Raw genomic sequence first — 18,128 nt, forward strand, 5'->3', positions numbered from 1 at the left:
CTTTGGGGCCCAACAAGGTTAGATGTTGAACAAGTTCTGTAATCAATGTGTCGAAATGTTGTTTAAGCTGAATATAATCTAAACTATCAACACCCGGAAGACACTCTATCGATCTGAATAATTACACCACATAAAAATACAGCTGCTTGCTTTACCACCTTTTCAAATAGACAATAACCGAGAGCTATTTTCTTTATCAAAATAAGAAAATCAACAGAAACATCGATGTCACCCGTATTAGTTCTAAATTAAGCATCCTGAAAAATAACCTCCTGCCAGCATCTATGGGCTTCTTCGTACCGGCTTGTGGATAATTCTTCAGCACCATGCTGATTCGTAGAGTTCCTGCTGCAGGTTCCACAAATCACAATCTTGCCCACTGTCTGCAGCCCGCAATGAGACGTAGGAGTTTGGTCATAGGGTAGCTGTAGAACTAGATTCATTTTTTATGTGCCAATATATCGTCGTCCTGTAACTGAAGTGAAAACAATTTCATAGAAATTCCAAGACTTTTTGGTCAACCAGCATTCACGCACAGTGAACCAAAAGTCGGGAGCACTCATGCAGCGAACCGTCGGGCAACGTCGTTGGAGGGCCGAGAGATGTATACCTCTATCGGAGAAGCAGCAGCACGCCAACCCTGGCACCCTGACGTTTTGGCGACTGACTTAGCCTCCTTACAGAATAACCTTCCGGAACAGATGTTTTAATTTATTCATTTTGAGGAACGGAAAGAAGTCATCGTCGTTTCTGAGCTGCTGTATCAAGAAACGAGGTGGAAAGGATACGTAAGCGAAAAAGGACGACTGTCAGCCAGCCAGCATCAGCTAAAACAAGGCGCGCCTTGTTTGGCGTGCTGATTCCGTTGACTGTTGAGCGTGAAATATCACACACGCATCCTCCCAGTGGGGGTAACTTTTTGTGTTTCAGGATGGGTTCATTTTTTGAGTCGCTTTATGCAGTAATTTCTCGGTTTTGATTTCAACGGAAGATCTCTTTCAATTTGGCGACGTATTTCAGGTAAACGACGGGCGTGTTTGCAAACAGAGATACATTGTTTTGATTGACCGTGTGATGGACGTGCACATGCTCTAAATGAGATAAATTAAGGATGGTCTAGAATGGACTTACAGGGAGATGTCAATTCGCCGAAAAACCGACCGCACGTGTTCGTTGTTTAACGAATCACCTTTAGCATCCATCAACTCGAAACAATTTCTAGATATTTTTCAGGTATGCGGTGTATGAATTTCAATAACCTCCAGCAGATGTTTCTACAAACTGCGGTGCTTTGTGTTATTTAACAGAGTTTAGATATCAACAAAACATGCTTGTATTGTCCACAAAACACCGCATAAATTTTTTGTTACCTGTCTGTAAAATCTTACCTTTTCGGTGTTTTAATACAGTTAAATTTTTGAAGTGTAATTGGTGAATTGGTATAATGATAGAGTAATTTAATTTCTTCATTCATGTTCATTCTACAATTTCACATTTTCTCTATCTCGGTAGATATTATATCGTTTGGAAAATATATTTTTTATAATTTACAACTTTTTCTGGTAGAATTATTACGTACTATTAATTGTTATCTCGGGTTTGTTCATTCCGTTTAGATTATACGGTCCCTTTACGCATTATGCGGAATATGAGCGTGGAGCTGAACTTCCCATTTGAGATTTTACAAGTCATGCTGTAGAGTATCGTTTTCGTGCCTCTGTTCGTATTGTTTCTTACGCAGAGCTCGGCTCAATTTCATCCATTGCATTTGTAACTTAAGACCCGAATACTAAATTAGTAAAAATTAAAAAAAAATGATTTCCCAGAGATGGTCTCATAGACTTCAGGGCGCTATCGGGGTTGTAGGGATGAATGTGCCGAGATGGTGAGTAAGTGTGAGTCACTAGAATGGGAGTACTCGAAAAACATGCAACACTTTCTTTTCTGTATAACTTTGTATTGCATTGGTAAAAATTGATGAAAGTTTGGGTAAAAGTAGTTCAAAGTATAATGTTTACATGTGCGAAATTTCGTCACAATCTATCAAGTGGTTATCGAGATACCTACCAAGCAAGAAGTGCTTCGACAAAAAAAAATTACGAGCGCGCTCGCGAAAATTCTAGGCCAGTCCCACAGATGGAACACGGCAAACTGGTGGACACGAAACAGTTTGAAATCGATCATTCGACCGTGTCCCGTGTGGTAAAAGCATTCAAGGAGACCCAGACGGCCCAGCGCCAGCGGCGAGCTGACAGCGGTAGAAAAGCGAAGACGACCGACTCCGTGAAGGCAATCTATTCAGGACGTGGCCAAAAAGTTAAATTTTCCGCCTGGTTCATTGAGCAGGCAATGAAGTGGACCGGACTTCGTGTCTTCAAGGTAAGGAAGGCGTCTAACTGAATCGATAAACAGGATACGATGGCCAAATCCACGTCAGGAAGCTGTACCGCTAGTGGTCTGTGCAGCCGAAATGCATCGTAATGAACGATGAGGCAAATCCCGCCTGGATGTTCCGGAACAAGAAGGTCGACAATTTGCAAAGATGTACTTGGTGTGGCAGACGATCTGTGGGTGCGGCAAATTTAGCAAGCCCCGTACATAACAACCGGCGGATTCAACGGCCAAATATATAAAGAGAAATGCCTCCAGAAGCCCCTGCTGCCCTTCCCCGGCCTCACGAAGGTGACATTCTGTTTTAGCCGGATCTGGCATAATGCCATTGAAACCGGTTATAGAGTGGTACGAAGCTAACGATATTGTTTTTGTGCCGAAGGAGGTAAATCTATCTAATTCGCTTCGCCTAGTAGAAAAGTGATATGGTCTACACACGATCGGCCAGCACGAAATCCAGCTTGCTGCCGCCGGAGAGTGGCGTCGATCTTCCCCTGGATCCGGTTGAGGATTACCGTACTTTGAGAGTAATATAGAGCAACGTGATGCCACGCCAGTTGCCGCATTCAGTTAGGTCTCCTTTCTTAGGGACTTTGAACAATATGCCCTGCATCCAGTCCACCGGAAAAGTTGCGGTTTCCCATATATTGCTGAAAAGCTGATGCATCATCTGGGCTGACAAAGATAAGTCAGCTTTGAGCATTTCGGCTGAAATACAGTCTATCCCTGGCGCTCTATTGGATTTCATACTCTTGATGGCTGTTACATCATCGCCTCCTAGTTGACACGATTAATTCGACGAACCGTAGGCTTTTCTTATATCACACGCCTGATCTTGCAACTGAGTATCTTGTACACGATTTCTATCTAGATACCTAGTTGTAAGATGGAGCGGGCGATATTAGAAAATAAATACAGTATCCTGAAAATCCACCTTTTGATCCGTTAGGAAGATTTAAAATGTGTTATTATGAGGTGTGACTAACAACGTGACCTAGTGCATTTGAGAAGTATTTTTTCCATGTAACGCCGTGAATTAAAATAACATACTACGCTTACCTGCTACCAAGGCCGTGTGGCTCAGCCGTCTACCCAAAATCTGAGTTTTGTGATCAAGCATCTGGAAACCACGTAACTTTGCACCCCCTGGCTTATAGCTGCTTAATAGAGTATTACCGGGTATGGTCGCGTGGAGGCACTAGGTAGGAGCTTGGGCTAGCAAAAGCTGTGTTAGTTCGCTTTCGTTTACCTTCCCCATTTCATACCAAACATTTTTTGCTGTTTATGAGTTACGGTAAATAAATTCGGTTTTCCAGAATATTTAAAAAATATTTAAATTATTTAAAAATTCATATCAAATGTACCAAACAGTTTGCTATGAAAATGTTTATGAACTTATGAAAATGTTTATAATAATGAAAAAAAAAAGAAAAGCAAACAGTTTCTTATGAAATTGTTAATCAATTGATAGATTGCCGATGGATCTATAGTAGAGGCAGTCCGTCTCTTGCTGCTTGCTGCCTGGAGGACAAAACGGAAAAGAATTAAGGAAGAAAACGTGACAAAAACTGAACTAACGGGATAAAAAAGAGGTTAAACTGACATTAAAAAAAGGAAAACGAAGAAAAACCGTGACACAATAAGAACAAACAGGAAATAAAATGTAGGAAAAAAAGAAGTCACGAATGACATAGACTGTTAAAGTGACTATAATGTAATAATTAAATGTAGAAAAAAGTGGGCACGAAGCCAACAGGGGAAAAAGGCAAAACGAAACAAAAAATAGGTAACTAGACAAAAAACGAGGAAAGATAAAAGGAGAAAAATAAGGGGAAAGTAGGAAAAACGACAAAGGAAACGAAGAAAATGAAAAGGAAATTGAGGGCAAACTGAACAGAACAGGAACGAAATAAACGGAACCAAAAAGCAAATACACGAGGTAGACAATGAGGAAAAGAAAAACGGAACATGAAAAGAAAAGAAAATGTTTGCGGGTAGAAAAAAGGAAAATGAGAGAAAAAAAGAAAAATGAGATAAACAGAGGGAAAGAAAAAAGAAGGAAAAAGGGGAAAAATAAACTAGACAAAATTAACAAAAATTCATCAAATGGTTTATAGCCTAAAACGACATAATTGTAACTTTAATTTTTAACCCTCTAACGGGCAACATCAAAAACGATGCGATCAAGTCAACGACGAAACGAAAGTACACTCAAAAGAAGCTCATTGATTTTTATGCAAAAATAATTATCTGAAGAAGCGCCAGCTACGAAAAAGTCCAGTTTCCCCTTTACGTTTTTCATGTCTAATGCTTTGCACAGACTTTTTTTTCAATCCAGATTTATTACAATATGGAAATAAAGCATGTTATATTGAATATTGAAATAAAGCATTACTGACAGAGAAAAAAATTGAAAAAAAGGGAAAATTTCCAGAATTCTTGATTTTGAAAAATTATTACTTTTGAGTACCTGGTCAGAATGGTTAGAATATTGTAATATTATTGTGCCTGGCAACTAAATCTGGACTATTTTCTCTAATGGCGGCATAGCAACATTGCCGTTGTTGCTCTCTCTCTCTCTCTCTCTCTCTCTCTCTCTCTCTCTCTCTCTCTGTCTGACTACAGTAATTTAAGTATGTCGCAATTTGATCGCAGTTCGGTGCAGTCACGGTTTCAAACTGCTGAGTCCAGTTTGATGGGAAGTGCCGTATAATATCAAAATAGACTAATCTCATGTTTTTAGTCTTGACCTTGAAATGCGGTCATACATACAGCGGTTAGACAAAATGATCGGGATAAGCAAAATTTTGATGAAATTCAAACGGCCATAACTTCCACAAAATTGGAAATTTTTAGATAAAACTAATTGCATTCGACGGGAAAATCTTCCTAGTTTTTCTAAAATATTTCAAGATTCGCAATAGTCAGCGGACACCGGAGATATTCCAGGTTATCTGGGGGTATGTCAAAAACTGATTTGTTTAATCACCTGTATCTTTTTCTGTCATGGAAATTTATTAATTTTCATATTTTATCCCAAAACTAGATTTCATTTCCAGTCGATTGGTCGAAAAAGAACGGAAATCCGACGAGAAACAACCGAGATATGGCCATTTCAGTGAAATCAGTTTTGGAAATGTTGCCCGTAATGTCATACCTACCTTTATAACCATTTTAAATCATGACCAGGCTGGTAAACGGCTTGGTAATGCGTACCATCGGTGCCTTGTGCACTGGGCATAAAATAGACCCCGCAGTGGTTCACAGCCTCTTACCTAGCAACTCCTACCCCAACCTCCTCGTAGTACCAGCCGGGATACGAGCAACCTCGGTGGAGATCGGGTAACCAACCCGGGTGGAAACCAAGGTCGTATGCTGACAGGGGAGGAGGGCTCCTTCGAGCTACGTTGGCCCTCCGGCGATACTGTGGAGTTGGTTGCGGGCTTTACAAGCCTGAACCACTAAAAAAACCAAAGCAATGAACTCCGTAAGTAATAATAATAACTCTAATCGGAACAATCGGCAAAGACCCAGGCGACGAAAACGGACTAACGATTGCAAATTAGGAACATGGAACTGTCGGTCTCTAAATTTCCTCGGAAGTACCCACGTGCTTTCTAAAGAAGTGAAAAGCCGCAAGTTCGACATCGTAGCGCTGCAGGAGGTATGCTGGAAAGGAACGATGGTACGTACGTATAGAGATGGTCATACCATCTACCTGAGCTGTGGCAATACACACGAGCTGGGCACAGCTTTTATAGTGATAGGCGAGATGCAGAAGCGGGTGATCGGGTGGTGGCCGATCAACCCCCGAATGTGCAGATTAAGAATAAAGGGCCGATTCTTCAATATAAGCATAATTAACGTGCACAGCCCTCACCTCGGAAGTACCGATGATGACAAAGACGAATTCTACGCGCAGTTGGAGCGTGAATACGACCGCTGCCCAAGACATGATGTCAAAATTATCATCGGGGACTGTAATGCTCAGGTTGGTCAGGAGGAGGAATTCAAACCGGTGATTGGACGGTTCAGCGCTCACCCGCAAACGAACGAAAACGGCCTAAGACTTGTCGACTTCGTCGCCTCCAAGAACATGGCCATACGTAGTACCTTCTTCCAGCATAACCTCTACCATCGGTACACCTGGAGATCACCCAACCAGACAGAATCACAAATCGACCACGTTCTGATAGATGATCGGCACTTTTCAGACATTATCGACGTCAGAACCTATCCGGGCGCTAACATTGATTCGGATCACTACCTAGTGATGGTAAGGATACGTCAAAAACTATCTGTTGTGAACAACATACGATACCGCCGCCCGCCACGGTATAATCTAGCGCGACTGAAGCAACCGGAGCTCGCCGAAAGCTACGCGTTATCTCTCGAAACCGCGCTGCCGGAAGAAGGTGAGCTGGATGAAGCCCCTCTTGAAGACTGTTGGAATGCCGTGAAAACAGCCATTAACAGCGTAGCGGAGAACGTCCTAGGCAGTGTGGCACCGAATCGACGTAACGAATGGTTTGACGAGGAATGCCAGCAGATATTGGATGAGAAGAACGCAGCGCGGGTACAAATGCTGCGTAGAAACCCGTCAGAATGTGGAGCGATACAAACAGAAGCGGAGGCAGCAAACCCGACTCTTCAAGGAAAAGAAGCGCCACCAAGAGGAGAAGGAGTGCGAAGAACTCGAACAGCTGTACCGCTTTCACGACACACTGAAGTTCTATCAGAGACTCAACGGATCTCGCAAAGGCTTCGTGCCGCGGGCCGAAATGTGCAGAGATAAAGATGGAGGTATCTTGACTGATGACGGTGCGGTGATCGAAAGGTGGAAGCAGCACTACGATGAACACCTGAATGGCGTGCAGGCGGAAGACCATGATAGCGGAGGAAGTGACCACATTGGTGCAGCAAGCGACGAAGATGTGCCACCCCCATCGATAAGGGAAGTTAAAGAAGCCATCCAGCGGCTGAAGAACAACAAAGCAGCGGGAAAGGATGGCATTGGAGCGGAACTTATTAAAATGGGCCCGGACAAGTTGGCCGGCTGTCTGCATCAATTGATTGTCAAGATTTGGGATACGGAACGACTACCAGAGGAGTGGAAAGACGGGATTATCTGCCCTATCTACAAGAAAGGTGATAATCTGGATTGTGAGAACTACCGAGCCATCACTATCCTGAATGCCGCCTACAAAGTGCTGTCCCAAGTCCTCTTTCATCGACTATCGCCAATAGCTAATAGATTTGTGGGAAGTTACCAGGCCGGCTTCATGGAGGGTCGGTCTACAACAGACCAAATCTTCACCCTGCGGCAGATCCTCCAGAAGTGCCGCGAATTCCGAGCCCCACGCACCACCTGTTCATCGATTTCAAAGCCGCATATGATAGCGTAAACCGACTAGAGCTATGGAAAATTTTGGACGAAAACGGCTTTCCGGGTAAGCTTACTAGACTTATCATGGCTACGATGGATGTGATCCAGTGCTGTGTGAGAATCTCGGGTGGATTGTCGGACCCATTCGAATCTCGCAGGGGACTTCGACAAGGAGATGGTCTTTCCTACCTGCTATTCAACATTGTGCTTGAAGGTGTTATAAGGCGAGCGGTGATCGAAATGCGGGGCACGATTTCCAATAAATCCAGTCAATTTATCTGCTTTGCTGACGACGTGGATGCTGTCGGCAGAACATTTGAGGCGGTGGAAGATCAGTACACCAGACTGAAACGCGAAGCAGAGAAGATTGGATTGCAGATAAATACGTCTAAAACGAAGTATATGCTGGCGGGCGGGACCGAGCGTGACAGGGCTCGCTTGAGCAGTACCGTGGTAATCGACGGGGATGAGTTCGAGGTAGTCGACGAGTTCGTATACCTTGGCTCGCTGGCAACAGAGGACAACAATACCAGCCGTGAAATTAAAAGACGTATTATCAGCGGAAGTCGGGCCTACTACGGACTCCACAAACACTTGCGGTCGAACTATTTGAGCCCCCGTACAAAGTGCACACTGTACAAAACGCTAATTAGACCGGTTGTCCTCTACGGGCACGAAACGTGGACATTGCTAGAAGAGGACCTACGAGCACTAGGAGTTTTCGAACGGCGGGTGCTAAGAACCATCTTTGGCGGAGTGCAAGAGAACGGTGTATGGAGGCGAAGAATGAACCACGAGCTCGCGCGTCTCTACGGCGAACCAAGTATTCAGAAAGTGGTTAAAGCTGGACGGATACGTTGGGCAGGACATGTTGCTAGAATGCCGGACAACTAGCCTGCAAAAATGGTCTTCGCATCAAATCCGGTAGGAACAAGACGAAGAGGGGCACAGCGAACGGGGTGGCAAGACCAGGTGGAGCGAGATCTGGCGAGCACTGAGTGCCCGCGGAACTGGAGATCAGTTGCCATGGACCGAAACAGATGGAGAAATTATACTGCGCAGGCCTTGTCGTAAGACATTAGGCCAATTAAGTAAGTAAATCATGACCAAACTCATTCCAATATGGATGTCAAACTTCAAAAATTTACGAGGGTTGAAATTCCTGAAGTTTGACACCCATATTGACATGATTTCGAATATTCCCTGAAACGACCACTTCCGCCGGGGTATCTAGAACCTGCTACAGGGTTTCCATGATACGCTGCGGACCTCGGCTTAACCACAGACAAACGGACGAGACACTCGATTTAATACCATCGTCCAATCAAAAACCACTCATTTTTCAAAAAAGCGTGTTTCGCAACATGGCCACACCACGGCGCGCGAGAGTTTCTTCGAGTTTTCAGTATGAAACCATACAAATGTAAAAACCCTACAGCATAAAACCCTGCAAATGCAAGCTACTCCGCAACATGCATAACAGAGGGTGCTAGTGTGCAAGCAAAATATGTAGGACGATGGTTTTTAAAGGATTTTCTTCTATGTGTCTTGTCAGTTCGTCAGTGCCTTAACGTTTGATGCTCATATTCACATGGTTTGCGTCATGTCCTAAACTGTCCAGAGCAATAGATGTTACTAATACTGATTTTACGAAAACGGCCGTAACTTGGTTGTTTCTCGTCGGATTTCCGTTCTTTTCTCACCAATCGACTGGAAATGAAATCTAGTTTTGGGATCAAAATATGAATATGAATAAACTTCCATGACAGAAAAAGATACAAGCGATGAAAAAAATCAGTTTTTGACATACCTCTAGATAACCCAGAATGTCTGTGGTGTCCCCTAACTATTGCGGATCTTGAAATATTTTAGAAAAACTAGAAAGATTTCCCCATCGAATGCAACTAGTTTCATCTAAAAACTTGCAATTTTGTGGAAGTTATGGCCGTTTGAATTTCATCAAAATCTTGCCTGTCCCCATCATTTTGTCTAACCCCTCTTTCCCCTACCGTCCCTTCATCAATTGTAGAACCATCGTTTCAAAACAAATATTAATATCAGAATGCCAAAAAATCTATTCTGAACACATTTTGCATATCGTCATTTCAAAACATATGTACATACCGTTCTGATTCAAACTTAGAACAGTCTCAAACTTCGAACACTTCAGAATAAAATGCTCGTTTGTATCGCTAACATGATAAAATATTGTGCTTATTGTATACCGCCGTATTCGTTAGAACGTCCTTTATCCGGTGAGGTATGACAGTGAACTGTAGGCAGGGATGCCACATATAATTCTGTGTTTTTTGTTGGAAAAATCTGACAATCTGTACAGCGAGGAAAAATCTCTGTGCAAAAATCTGTCCGATTCAAAACAATGAGTGTGAAAGAGATAGAGAGTCATTTTGCTAACTATTTCCGTCTCTTTCACTCTCCTGTAAAAGCTCAAAAATCTGTTTAATCTGTGTAATTTGGCGAAAATCTGTATTCTATGCATACAGATTCTGTACAGGTGATTTCTTTCAAATATCGGTTAAACACAGAACAATCTGTGCATGTGGCAACCCTGCTGTAGGACTCCTTTTAAAAAATCAGCAGGCGCTGGAAAAAAGTGAGAACTCAGATTTTAACTTGGTTCGCATACTCTAAGCGTTTCGTGCAAAAGTAGATGTTCTTTGCTTGCATTATTTTACCAATTTTAAATCACACTGTTAGGTTGTTTAAAAGGATTAAACACTGTTACTGACTAATGGATATAATTTCACTCATTTAAGTTGAGTGACACTAAAATTAATACTTATCAAAGTAATAAAAGTGTTGGATGTCTAGGACTAAAATATTCGAACTTTAAATGTAGACCATGAAAGTGTTATAAGTTTGAATCAAAACTGAATAGTAACTTTTTGGTGTTTTTCACTGTAAAATCACCTCATTTTTGAATTTTTAAAATATTTCTGCGAAAATAAATAAATTGTCATGCTATTGAACCATTTGTGGGGGTAGAATAGAGATGTTTTCCAACATTTTACTTGGAAGAAAGTTTCTGCATAGCTTCTTAACCGTTATGTGTGCAACAGGGTACCCGGGTACCTTTTCAGTTTTAAAATAGTTATAACTCATTCAATTTAAAACATACGTTTTTGAAATTTTGCGACATCGTAAAACTCGTTGATCTTAAGTAATTGAGGTTTTTCGGTGCATATCCATAAAGAGGATTAGCGATGAGAGGCCCTTGAATTTTTTTATTACGTAGGAGGGCGACAAGGGTACCCGGGTACCCATGATTTGCTATGTTCATAACTTTAGCTATCTTGAACCGATTTGGATGAAACCAGTGGCATTTGATTCGTACATTTATTTAGTTTTGATCAGATAAAGCATTTGGCCATCAAATGACATGTAGTTCCCGGGAATCGGTAATTCCGGAGCAACGTCCGGTAAAACGTGGGAAGCCGCTCGTTTTGAAAGAATATCAGCCTTCAGTAAAGCTATTAGTTTTCAACTTGACATTGTGGACCCTTTTTTCATCTTATTATATAAATTGGTGACTTTAGATCGCATTGGCCATTCCAGAATTGGGTCCCTGTAGGGTTACAGATGGCCAGTTGGGTGCCTAATCCAATATTAGAATTGGTTTAGCGGATCTTTTAGATGTTTTGAACGGATATGGCCAGTTTAGTACTGATTAATAATTTCGGAACTGGTTCCAAATGTATAACGGATGGTTCTACGTTTTAAACTGTTCTGATAATGCTAAGCATTATCTTGAATCCTGCGGTATGATCTGTGACCCCGTAGAAACCATTTTCGAAATAACCAATCAAAATACAACGATATGTAAAAAATATCACCTACCGAACTAATTCCAAGAACTTTGATACCCATATTGCTAGGTTTTACCTCCAATCCTAGACTGGCCACCCATGGCCCCACAGGAACCTACTCCGGAATGACCAACCTGATTCATCTCATTATATGAAATAGTTCATTGTATGAATTTTTAGAGTTTTTATATCCGCATGACTGATTTTCCTGCAATACAACCAGTTCTCTACCTCACAGCGGACACTCTGTCGGAATTCCGGGTTTTCGGGCCCCGTATGTCTTTTAATGGCCAAATAGCCAAAGAATTCAAAACTAGATAAATTAACGAATCAAATGACACCTATTTCATCAAAATCGGTTTAAAATTGTTGATGTTATAACAATATCAATTTTGGGTACCCGGGTACCCTTGTCGCCCTGCTAAAGGTGTTATTTTTGTCGCACACATAACGGTTAAGATGGCTTAAGTGTTCGAAGTTTGAATCAGAACGGTATTTTGTATGTAACCCTAAAGCTTCAGAAGCGAAGGCCTTTTACAAACGGCCTTACCCGTTGGAGGTTCAAGGATACGACCGGTTACGTAGGAGTACAATGGTATTGTCTACTTTCAGGCGAATCTCGAATTATGTGGAACCATTCTATACGCCTGTATTTTACAATGCGTTACACACAACGTTACGGGCTGTTACGCATCAAATATTTATTATTCTTTCCTTTGCACCTTCTGTAATATACACGAATCGATTTGACGATTTGACGTTTCTCACTGTCAAACTTTCCAAATTAACAGCAACAGCAATTTTTTTGAAAGTTTTGAATGTTTAAACGGTTTAAACAATTTCATTTTGATAAAATATTAAAAAAGTTTAAACCTACATAATAAGTTCGATAAGACAAATAAATCATTTAAATGGATACCTGTCGCTTGTGTGCAAAAACGGATGCTGAGCTAGTGTCTCTGTTTTCTAGCAGAGGTAACAGGACAGTAGCCGAAATGGTTTGTTTTGTTACATCCGTTGTGGTGAGTAGTTTACGTTAAAATTAAAATTGAAATTTTAATTGTGGACAGCACATTCTAGATTGAGAAAGCGGATAGTTTGCCTCAACGAGTGTGCCTAGACTGCGTCGAACTGACAATTGATGCATTCCGTTATATAAATCGCGTGCGCGACGCAGATCAACTACTAAAAAATTCGCTATTGATAAAAAACAATACGCCAACCACGTCGGACACCGTAATAACGGAATACGTCGTTGACCTAGCAGCAACTAGCAAAAGCGAACCTGATAACGACGAACAGCGAGAATATATTCATTCGGAAGTAAGGGAACAAGTGTCTTATCCGGACGCGGTTGCGATAGAATATTTGGATTCACTGTCAGAAACAACTTCAAGTAAGCTTATTGATCTTTTGATAGAATCCGTTCATGATGAAGGATCTGAGAAGTGGTTGAAAATAAAACTTGATCCCGATGGCGCACAAGTGCTACAGCATTCCGAAAACGATACTAGCACGGATGAAGAAGAAACCTCGTTTACGTACGTTGAACCACATCACGTAGACCTAAAAACAGAATTGAACATCAGTGAGGGTAAAGTAGTCAGATGCTGCATTCGGAAGTGTCAACTAAGATTTCGTTCGCGGGAAGAACTGCTACGTCATGGAGCGGAAACTCATGCCGGAAACAAGTCGATCGTAAATTCAGCGCAGCTGTTTGAGTGCGTTATATGCTACAGGCGGTTTGAATCACGACAAAGTTTGATTCGTCATGTAAAAAGAATGATACGAGATTATTATTGTCACATTTGCAATATTTATTTTGATACTCCGAGAGATAGACTCAACCATACTAAAAATTCTCATCAAAATACCACCCGCATCGTTCGAAGGTATCGCCTAGATGACCAACCCATCAAAATATGTTGTGGTTGTGAAGCCACGTTCAAAACCGTTGAGGAACTATTCCAACATGGTGTTGATATGCACCAGAATCAATATTCTTACGCCAGTGACGGGCGAGAAAACCAGTGCAACATTTGCTACCAGTATTTTAAATCAAACACCACTTTACGCAACCATCAGATCCTAGTGTATAAACCCAGAGCTTTCTTTTGTCCAGAGTGTAATAAGGGGTTTGAATGTCCGTCTAAACTCTCCAATCACCAGGCAACGCACACAACTGAACGAAATTTTGCTTGCGAAACCTGTGGCAGCAAATTTAAGACACCCGCTGACCTCCGCGGCCATCAAAGAATGCACCAGGAGAAAGCTCTAATCTGCTCCGTGTGCGGTTTACGATTTTATAAAAAATCACATCTCAAATCGCATTTAAAAACACACGATGATCAAGCCTACGAATTTGCCTGCAGTATATGCTCGAAACAGTTCAAGGAGAAGTCCAATTGGAAGAACCACCTGAAAGTTCATACGAAGGAAACTCCATTCCGGTGTCAGTACTGCAATAAAAATTTTCGCTACACCAGCGATAGAAAGCGGCACGAAATCAGTCACACAGGAATATATCCGCATAAGTGCTCGATATGCAATAAGCCTTTTATTCGGAAAAATCAGTTGCGGCAACATGAGCGTACTTGTTCAACAGCACCTCGTACGGAATAAAACGTTTATAACATTGTTTTTTTTCATTTCATCTCATATTGGTATGGTAACATCCTAAGATTGTTTCTTAGACACGAAATTTACCAGTCTCTTGGGTGAGCTAACTGGCCTAAAAAGTCAATCGTTGCGTGTTCAAATCTCGACTGAGAGAGGCTGTTAATTGTATCCCGGCAATTATCCTGTCTGTTCAGCCAGTTATCTAATAAAGTCTGTCGAATAAAAAAAACAGAAGATTCAAGATCCGCCAACGAAATTATTAACAACAGAGACTTCCACTTCCATTCTGTATTTCGATCTTACTCCGCCTAGTCTTGCCACCTCGCTCGCAATCGTTCTGTGAATCCCGCCATCAAATTTCGGACCCACCATTTTTTATATATATTTTGACTTACAGGTGGCGCTTTTTTAGTTCCGGTGCTCGCCGCTAGTGCCAATGGAAATTTTTTTAGTGGTTTGAATTCTTGTAGGTTAAATTCACGGAAGTGTCCATAAGAGGTTTGTGTCAGTGATTTAAGATGTGTGTTCGGGGTGCGAGTCCAGACTGACGTTTCTCGATAAAAATGCTATGAAATTCGGAAAATAACAAAAACAGCATCATTCATAGTGCAGCATTTGGGACATTTTCAAATTAAAAATTTGAACCTCCTTTTTTATTGAATCAAAAAGCAAAATGCCTTCAGAAGAATGCCGCATTTGTTTGCGGCATGAAGAAAATTGTGTGTCGTTATTTAAGCAACGGCGCGGTACCAAGCTTTGTGATATTTTAAAATTCTGTGCCAGGATCGAGGTAAGATTTAATCATTAAATTTTCTGTATTTAGTTTGGAAAATAAAAGGAATTTTTGCAGATTTCCGAAGGCGACGGTCTACCCGGAGATGCATGTCCGCGGTGCGTAGATGAAGCACTCAATGCATACCTGTTCATCAACAAATGCCGTAGATCGGATGCAGAACTACGAACGGCACAGGCCTGTTACGGGTAACTATAATTGAGATTCAGGATTTAGTCATTTTAATTCCTCCTGTGTTTCTCCAAACAGCGATGATGATGAAGAACCAGGTCCAGGTCGGATTTGCCCTGAAGAAGAGAATACGATACAGATATGCAAAACTAATGAGGACACGGAATCGTACCACAATGCCATAAGCGACAATGCAACATTAGATTTCAATTCGGCTGTACCAAATTGTTTGGACGAATCAAACGACTCCAAAACCGATGAAACAGAACGCGCAGATGTAAATCTTACAAAAGCAATTGAAGGGCATCATTCATCGACGGACGAATTAGCCTACGAGTTAAAAACCAATGTAAAATCTGAATTAATTCAACAGTCTGACGAGGAAGCGGATAGGTTTCTCGTTGAATATTTAGACGATGACTTCGGAACAGAATTGCTGGTAGATGAAAGCATGAATGAAATACACTTAGAATCTGATCAATATAAGGCGCCAACAGAACTAAAAGACAAACTGCGAATTTCAGGTAACATTACAGAGGCAAATAAATACATTTGCTGTGGTACTCGCTGTAGAGCTGTCATGAACACCGAGCAGCAACTCGCGGAACACACTGTTCAAGTACATCTGCCTGATCGAGAGACAGACTCTAGTATGACGAAAGCTTTCGAATGTAGCACATGTTATGCACGATTTAAGTCAGAAAAAAGTTTATCTTTACACACTCGAAGATCTTCCCATTGTCAACTTTGTTCAAAACTATGTTTCTCTCAAAGCGAGAAACGACTGCATATGCGCCAAGTCCACGGTCAGTTAAGCTCACCTTTAATGACAAAAACGTCGAAAAAAATTTGCTGCGGGTGCTATAAATCATTTGACAACGAGGAAGATCTGCGTAAACATAGTCTAGAAGAACATGAAATTCGCAAAAGTGCTGTTGATGAATCCCGTCCATTCCAGTGTGACATTTGTTATAAACTGTTCAGAACGTTAGAGAGTTTACGCATTCATCAGCGATTCGTATACCGTCCGAAGAATTTCACCTGTTCGACTTGTAACCGAGCTTTCGATACTCGTTCCAAATTGACAAATCACTCACTAGTACACACGGAACAACGTAACTACAAGTGTGATAAATGTGACAAAGCGTTCAAAAAATCACTCGATCTTAAGAGTCATCAATTATTACATAACGATAAACAAGAAGAATGTTCAATATGTGGACTTCGCTTTCATCGTAAATCTAACTTGAAGATGCACATGCGGAAACATCAAAGTACTTTTTTCTACGCTTGTCCAGATTGTCCAAAACAATTCAAGAACAATTCACACCTCAAGGAACACTATAAGGTGCACACTAAACAGAAACCATATAACTGTCGTTTTTGCGAACGGAGATTTGGCTACTGCAGCGATCGCAAGCGGCACGAAATGACCCACACTGGGGACTATCCGTTCGAGTGCCTATGTTTGAAAAAGTTTGCCAGAAAAACTACGTTTGATAAGCATATATCAATTTGTCCCGAACGGGTAGAAATCAATGCATAGCGTCTCTGTGTACGTTAGTACTGCCAAACAATAGGTTATTTTGTATAGAATGTTACTTAAGTAATACACAATAACGAAAAATACCTAATTCAAATACAATACATAGAATAACTATACAATCAATTAGTAAACAGTATCACATTTTAAAAATGCTGTCGTCCCCGTCAGCAGCATAGAGCCGCAGTGGCTTGTGCTTTTTCAATCAGTCGTCTCCATTCAACTCGATCTTGGGTCACCCGTTGCCAATTCCCCAGTCGTCTCAGAAATCGCAAATCACTTTCGACCTGGTCGAGCCGTCTTGCACGTTCCTGGTGCCGGTCACTCTTCGTTTCCAGTTTGTACTCCACCAAATATCGTCCCCAGAACCTTCCGCTCGAACACAGCACGAACGCGTACGTCCTTCGTGAGCAGCATCACGGCTTCATGTCCATATAGAACTGTTCTAAGTTACCGTGCAAGCACCATATTCAAAACAGTGCCTAATTCGGAACAGTTGCAAATTTTTCATAAATAGTGACAAAATTCTAGCTATTTAAACAATTTATTCACTACATCTGATGATTTCATATTTAATAAAATGGTTTAAATAGCCAGAGTTTTGTCATTATTTATGAAAAATTTGCAACTGTTCAGAATTAGGCACTGTTTTGAATATGGTGCTTACACGGTACTACAGCGGAATTATACCGGATCAGCGAAGATAGAATTAAACACGTGTATAGTATTGAACAAGAGAACGAAGAATAAAAACGTATTTATTAATCACGTAACGGAAGTACAGAATATATGACAGATGTCACTGAACAGTTGGTTTTCTATAGTCGATGATGTTGTCGCCGTACAAGGGACTCAACACTCCTCCTCAACTTCAGTCGACTTGATCCCGATAGCCGCCCGAAGTTCTCGAAGCTTCACCGCGGCTTTGTCAGAATGTCTGTTTCCATCCGCTCCGTCGGACAGTATTTAATAATAACAACACCGCTACCCACAAGATCTTTCACGAAGCAGTATTTAGTCACGATGTGTTTAGATTTACGAGAAGCCCTGTTTGTACTTGTAAGGGCGATGCAGCTTTGATTGTCTTCACGCACTTCAACAGGATATGCTATGGGTTCACCCAAATCAGCCATTAATTTGCGAAGCCATTGCAACTCCTGCAAACAGTCAGCCAACGCGATGTATTCGGCCTCGGTACTTGACAATGCCACGCTTGTTTGCTTACGGCAGCACCACACGAACAATGCTCCTCCCAGTTTAAACAGGAAACCTGTGTTAGACTTACGATCTGAGACTTCACCTGCCCAATCTGCGTCCACAAAGCTAAGCAGTCTCATTTCTCCGTCGGTATTCAAGTGCAGTTCGTGGTTAACAGTTCCCTTCAAATAACGAAGCACT

General features: G+C 41.5%; 2 protein-coding genes and 1 long non-coding RNA gene across 3 annotated transcripts; 2 read left to right on the plus strand and 1 right to left on the minus strand.

The window, feature by feature from the left end:
- Nucleotides 1-2,136: 2,136 nt before the first annotated feature.
- Nucleotides 2,137-14,226, plus strand: LOC128740268 (zinc finger protein 287-like). The gene is made up of 3 exons (XM_053835807.1): nt 2,137-2,379; nt 12,685-13,325; nt 13,497-14,226. Exons 1-3 carry the CDS (start codon nt 2,137-2,139, stop codon nt 14,224-14,226), a joined length of 1,614 nt encoding a protein of 537 aa, XP_053691782.1.
- A 670-nt stretch (nt 14,227-14,896) lies between these two features.
- Nucleotides 14,897-16,833, plus strand: LOC128742348 (zinc finger protein 16-like). The gene is made up of 3 exons (XM_053838684.1): nt 14,897-15,013; nt 15,074-15,204; nt 15,266-16,833. The coding sequence occupies exons 1-3, from the start codon at nt 14,897-14,899 to the stop codon at nt 16,731-16,733; spliced, it is 1,716 nt and encodes a 571-aa protein (XP_053694659.1). The 3' UTR covers nt 16,734-16,833.
- LOC128742349 (uncharacterized) lies at nt 14,939-17,446 on the minus strand. The gene is made up of 3 exons (XR_008412255.1): nt 17,398-17,446; nt 15,360-15,517; nt 14,939-15,303 (listed from the first exon to the last, which is right to left on the minus strand). It is a non-coding gene; the product is annotated as an uncharacterized LOC128742349 (long non-coding RNA).
- Nucleotides 17,447-18,128: the final 682 nt, after the last annotated feature.

Source organism: Sabethes cyaneus, chromosome 3 (genome assembly GCF_943734655.1).
Source record: "Sabethes cyaneus chromosome 3, idSabCyanKW18_F2, whole genome shotgun sequence".
In the NCBI taxonomy this organism is placed as follows: domain Eukaryota; kingdom Metazoa; phylum Arthropoda; class Insecta; order Diptera; family Culicidae; genus Sabethes; species Sabethes cyaneus.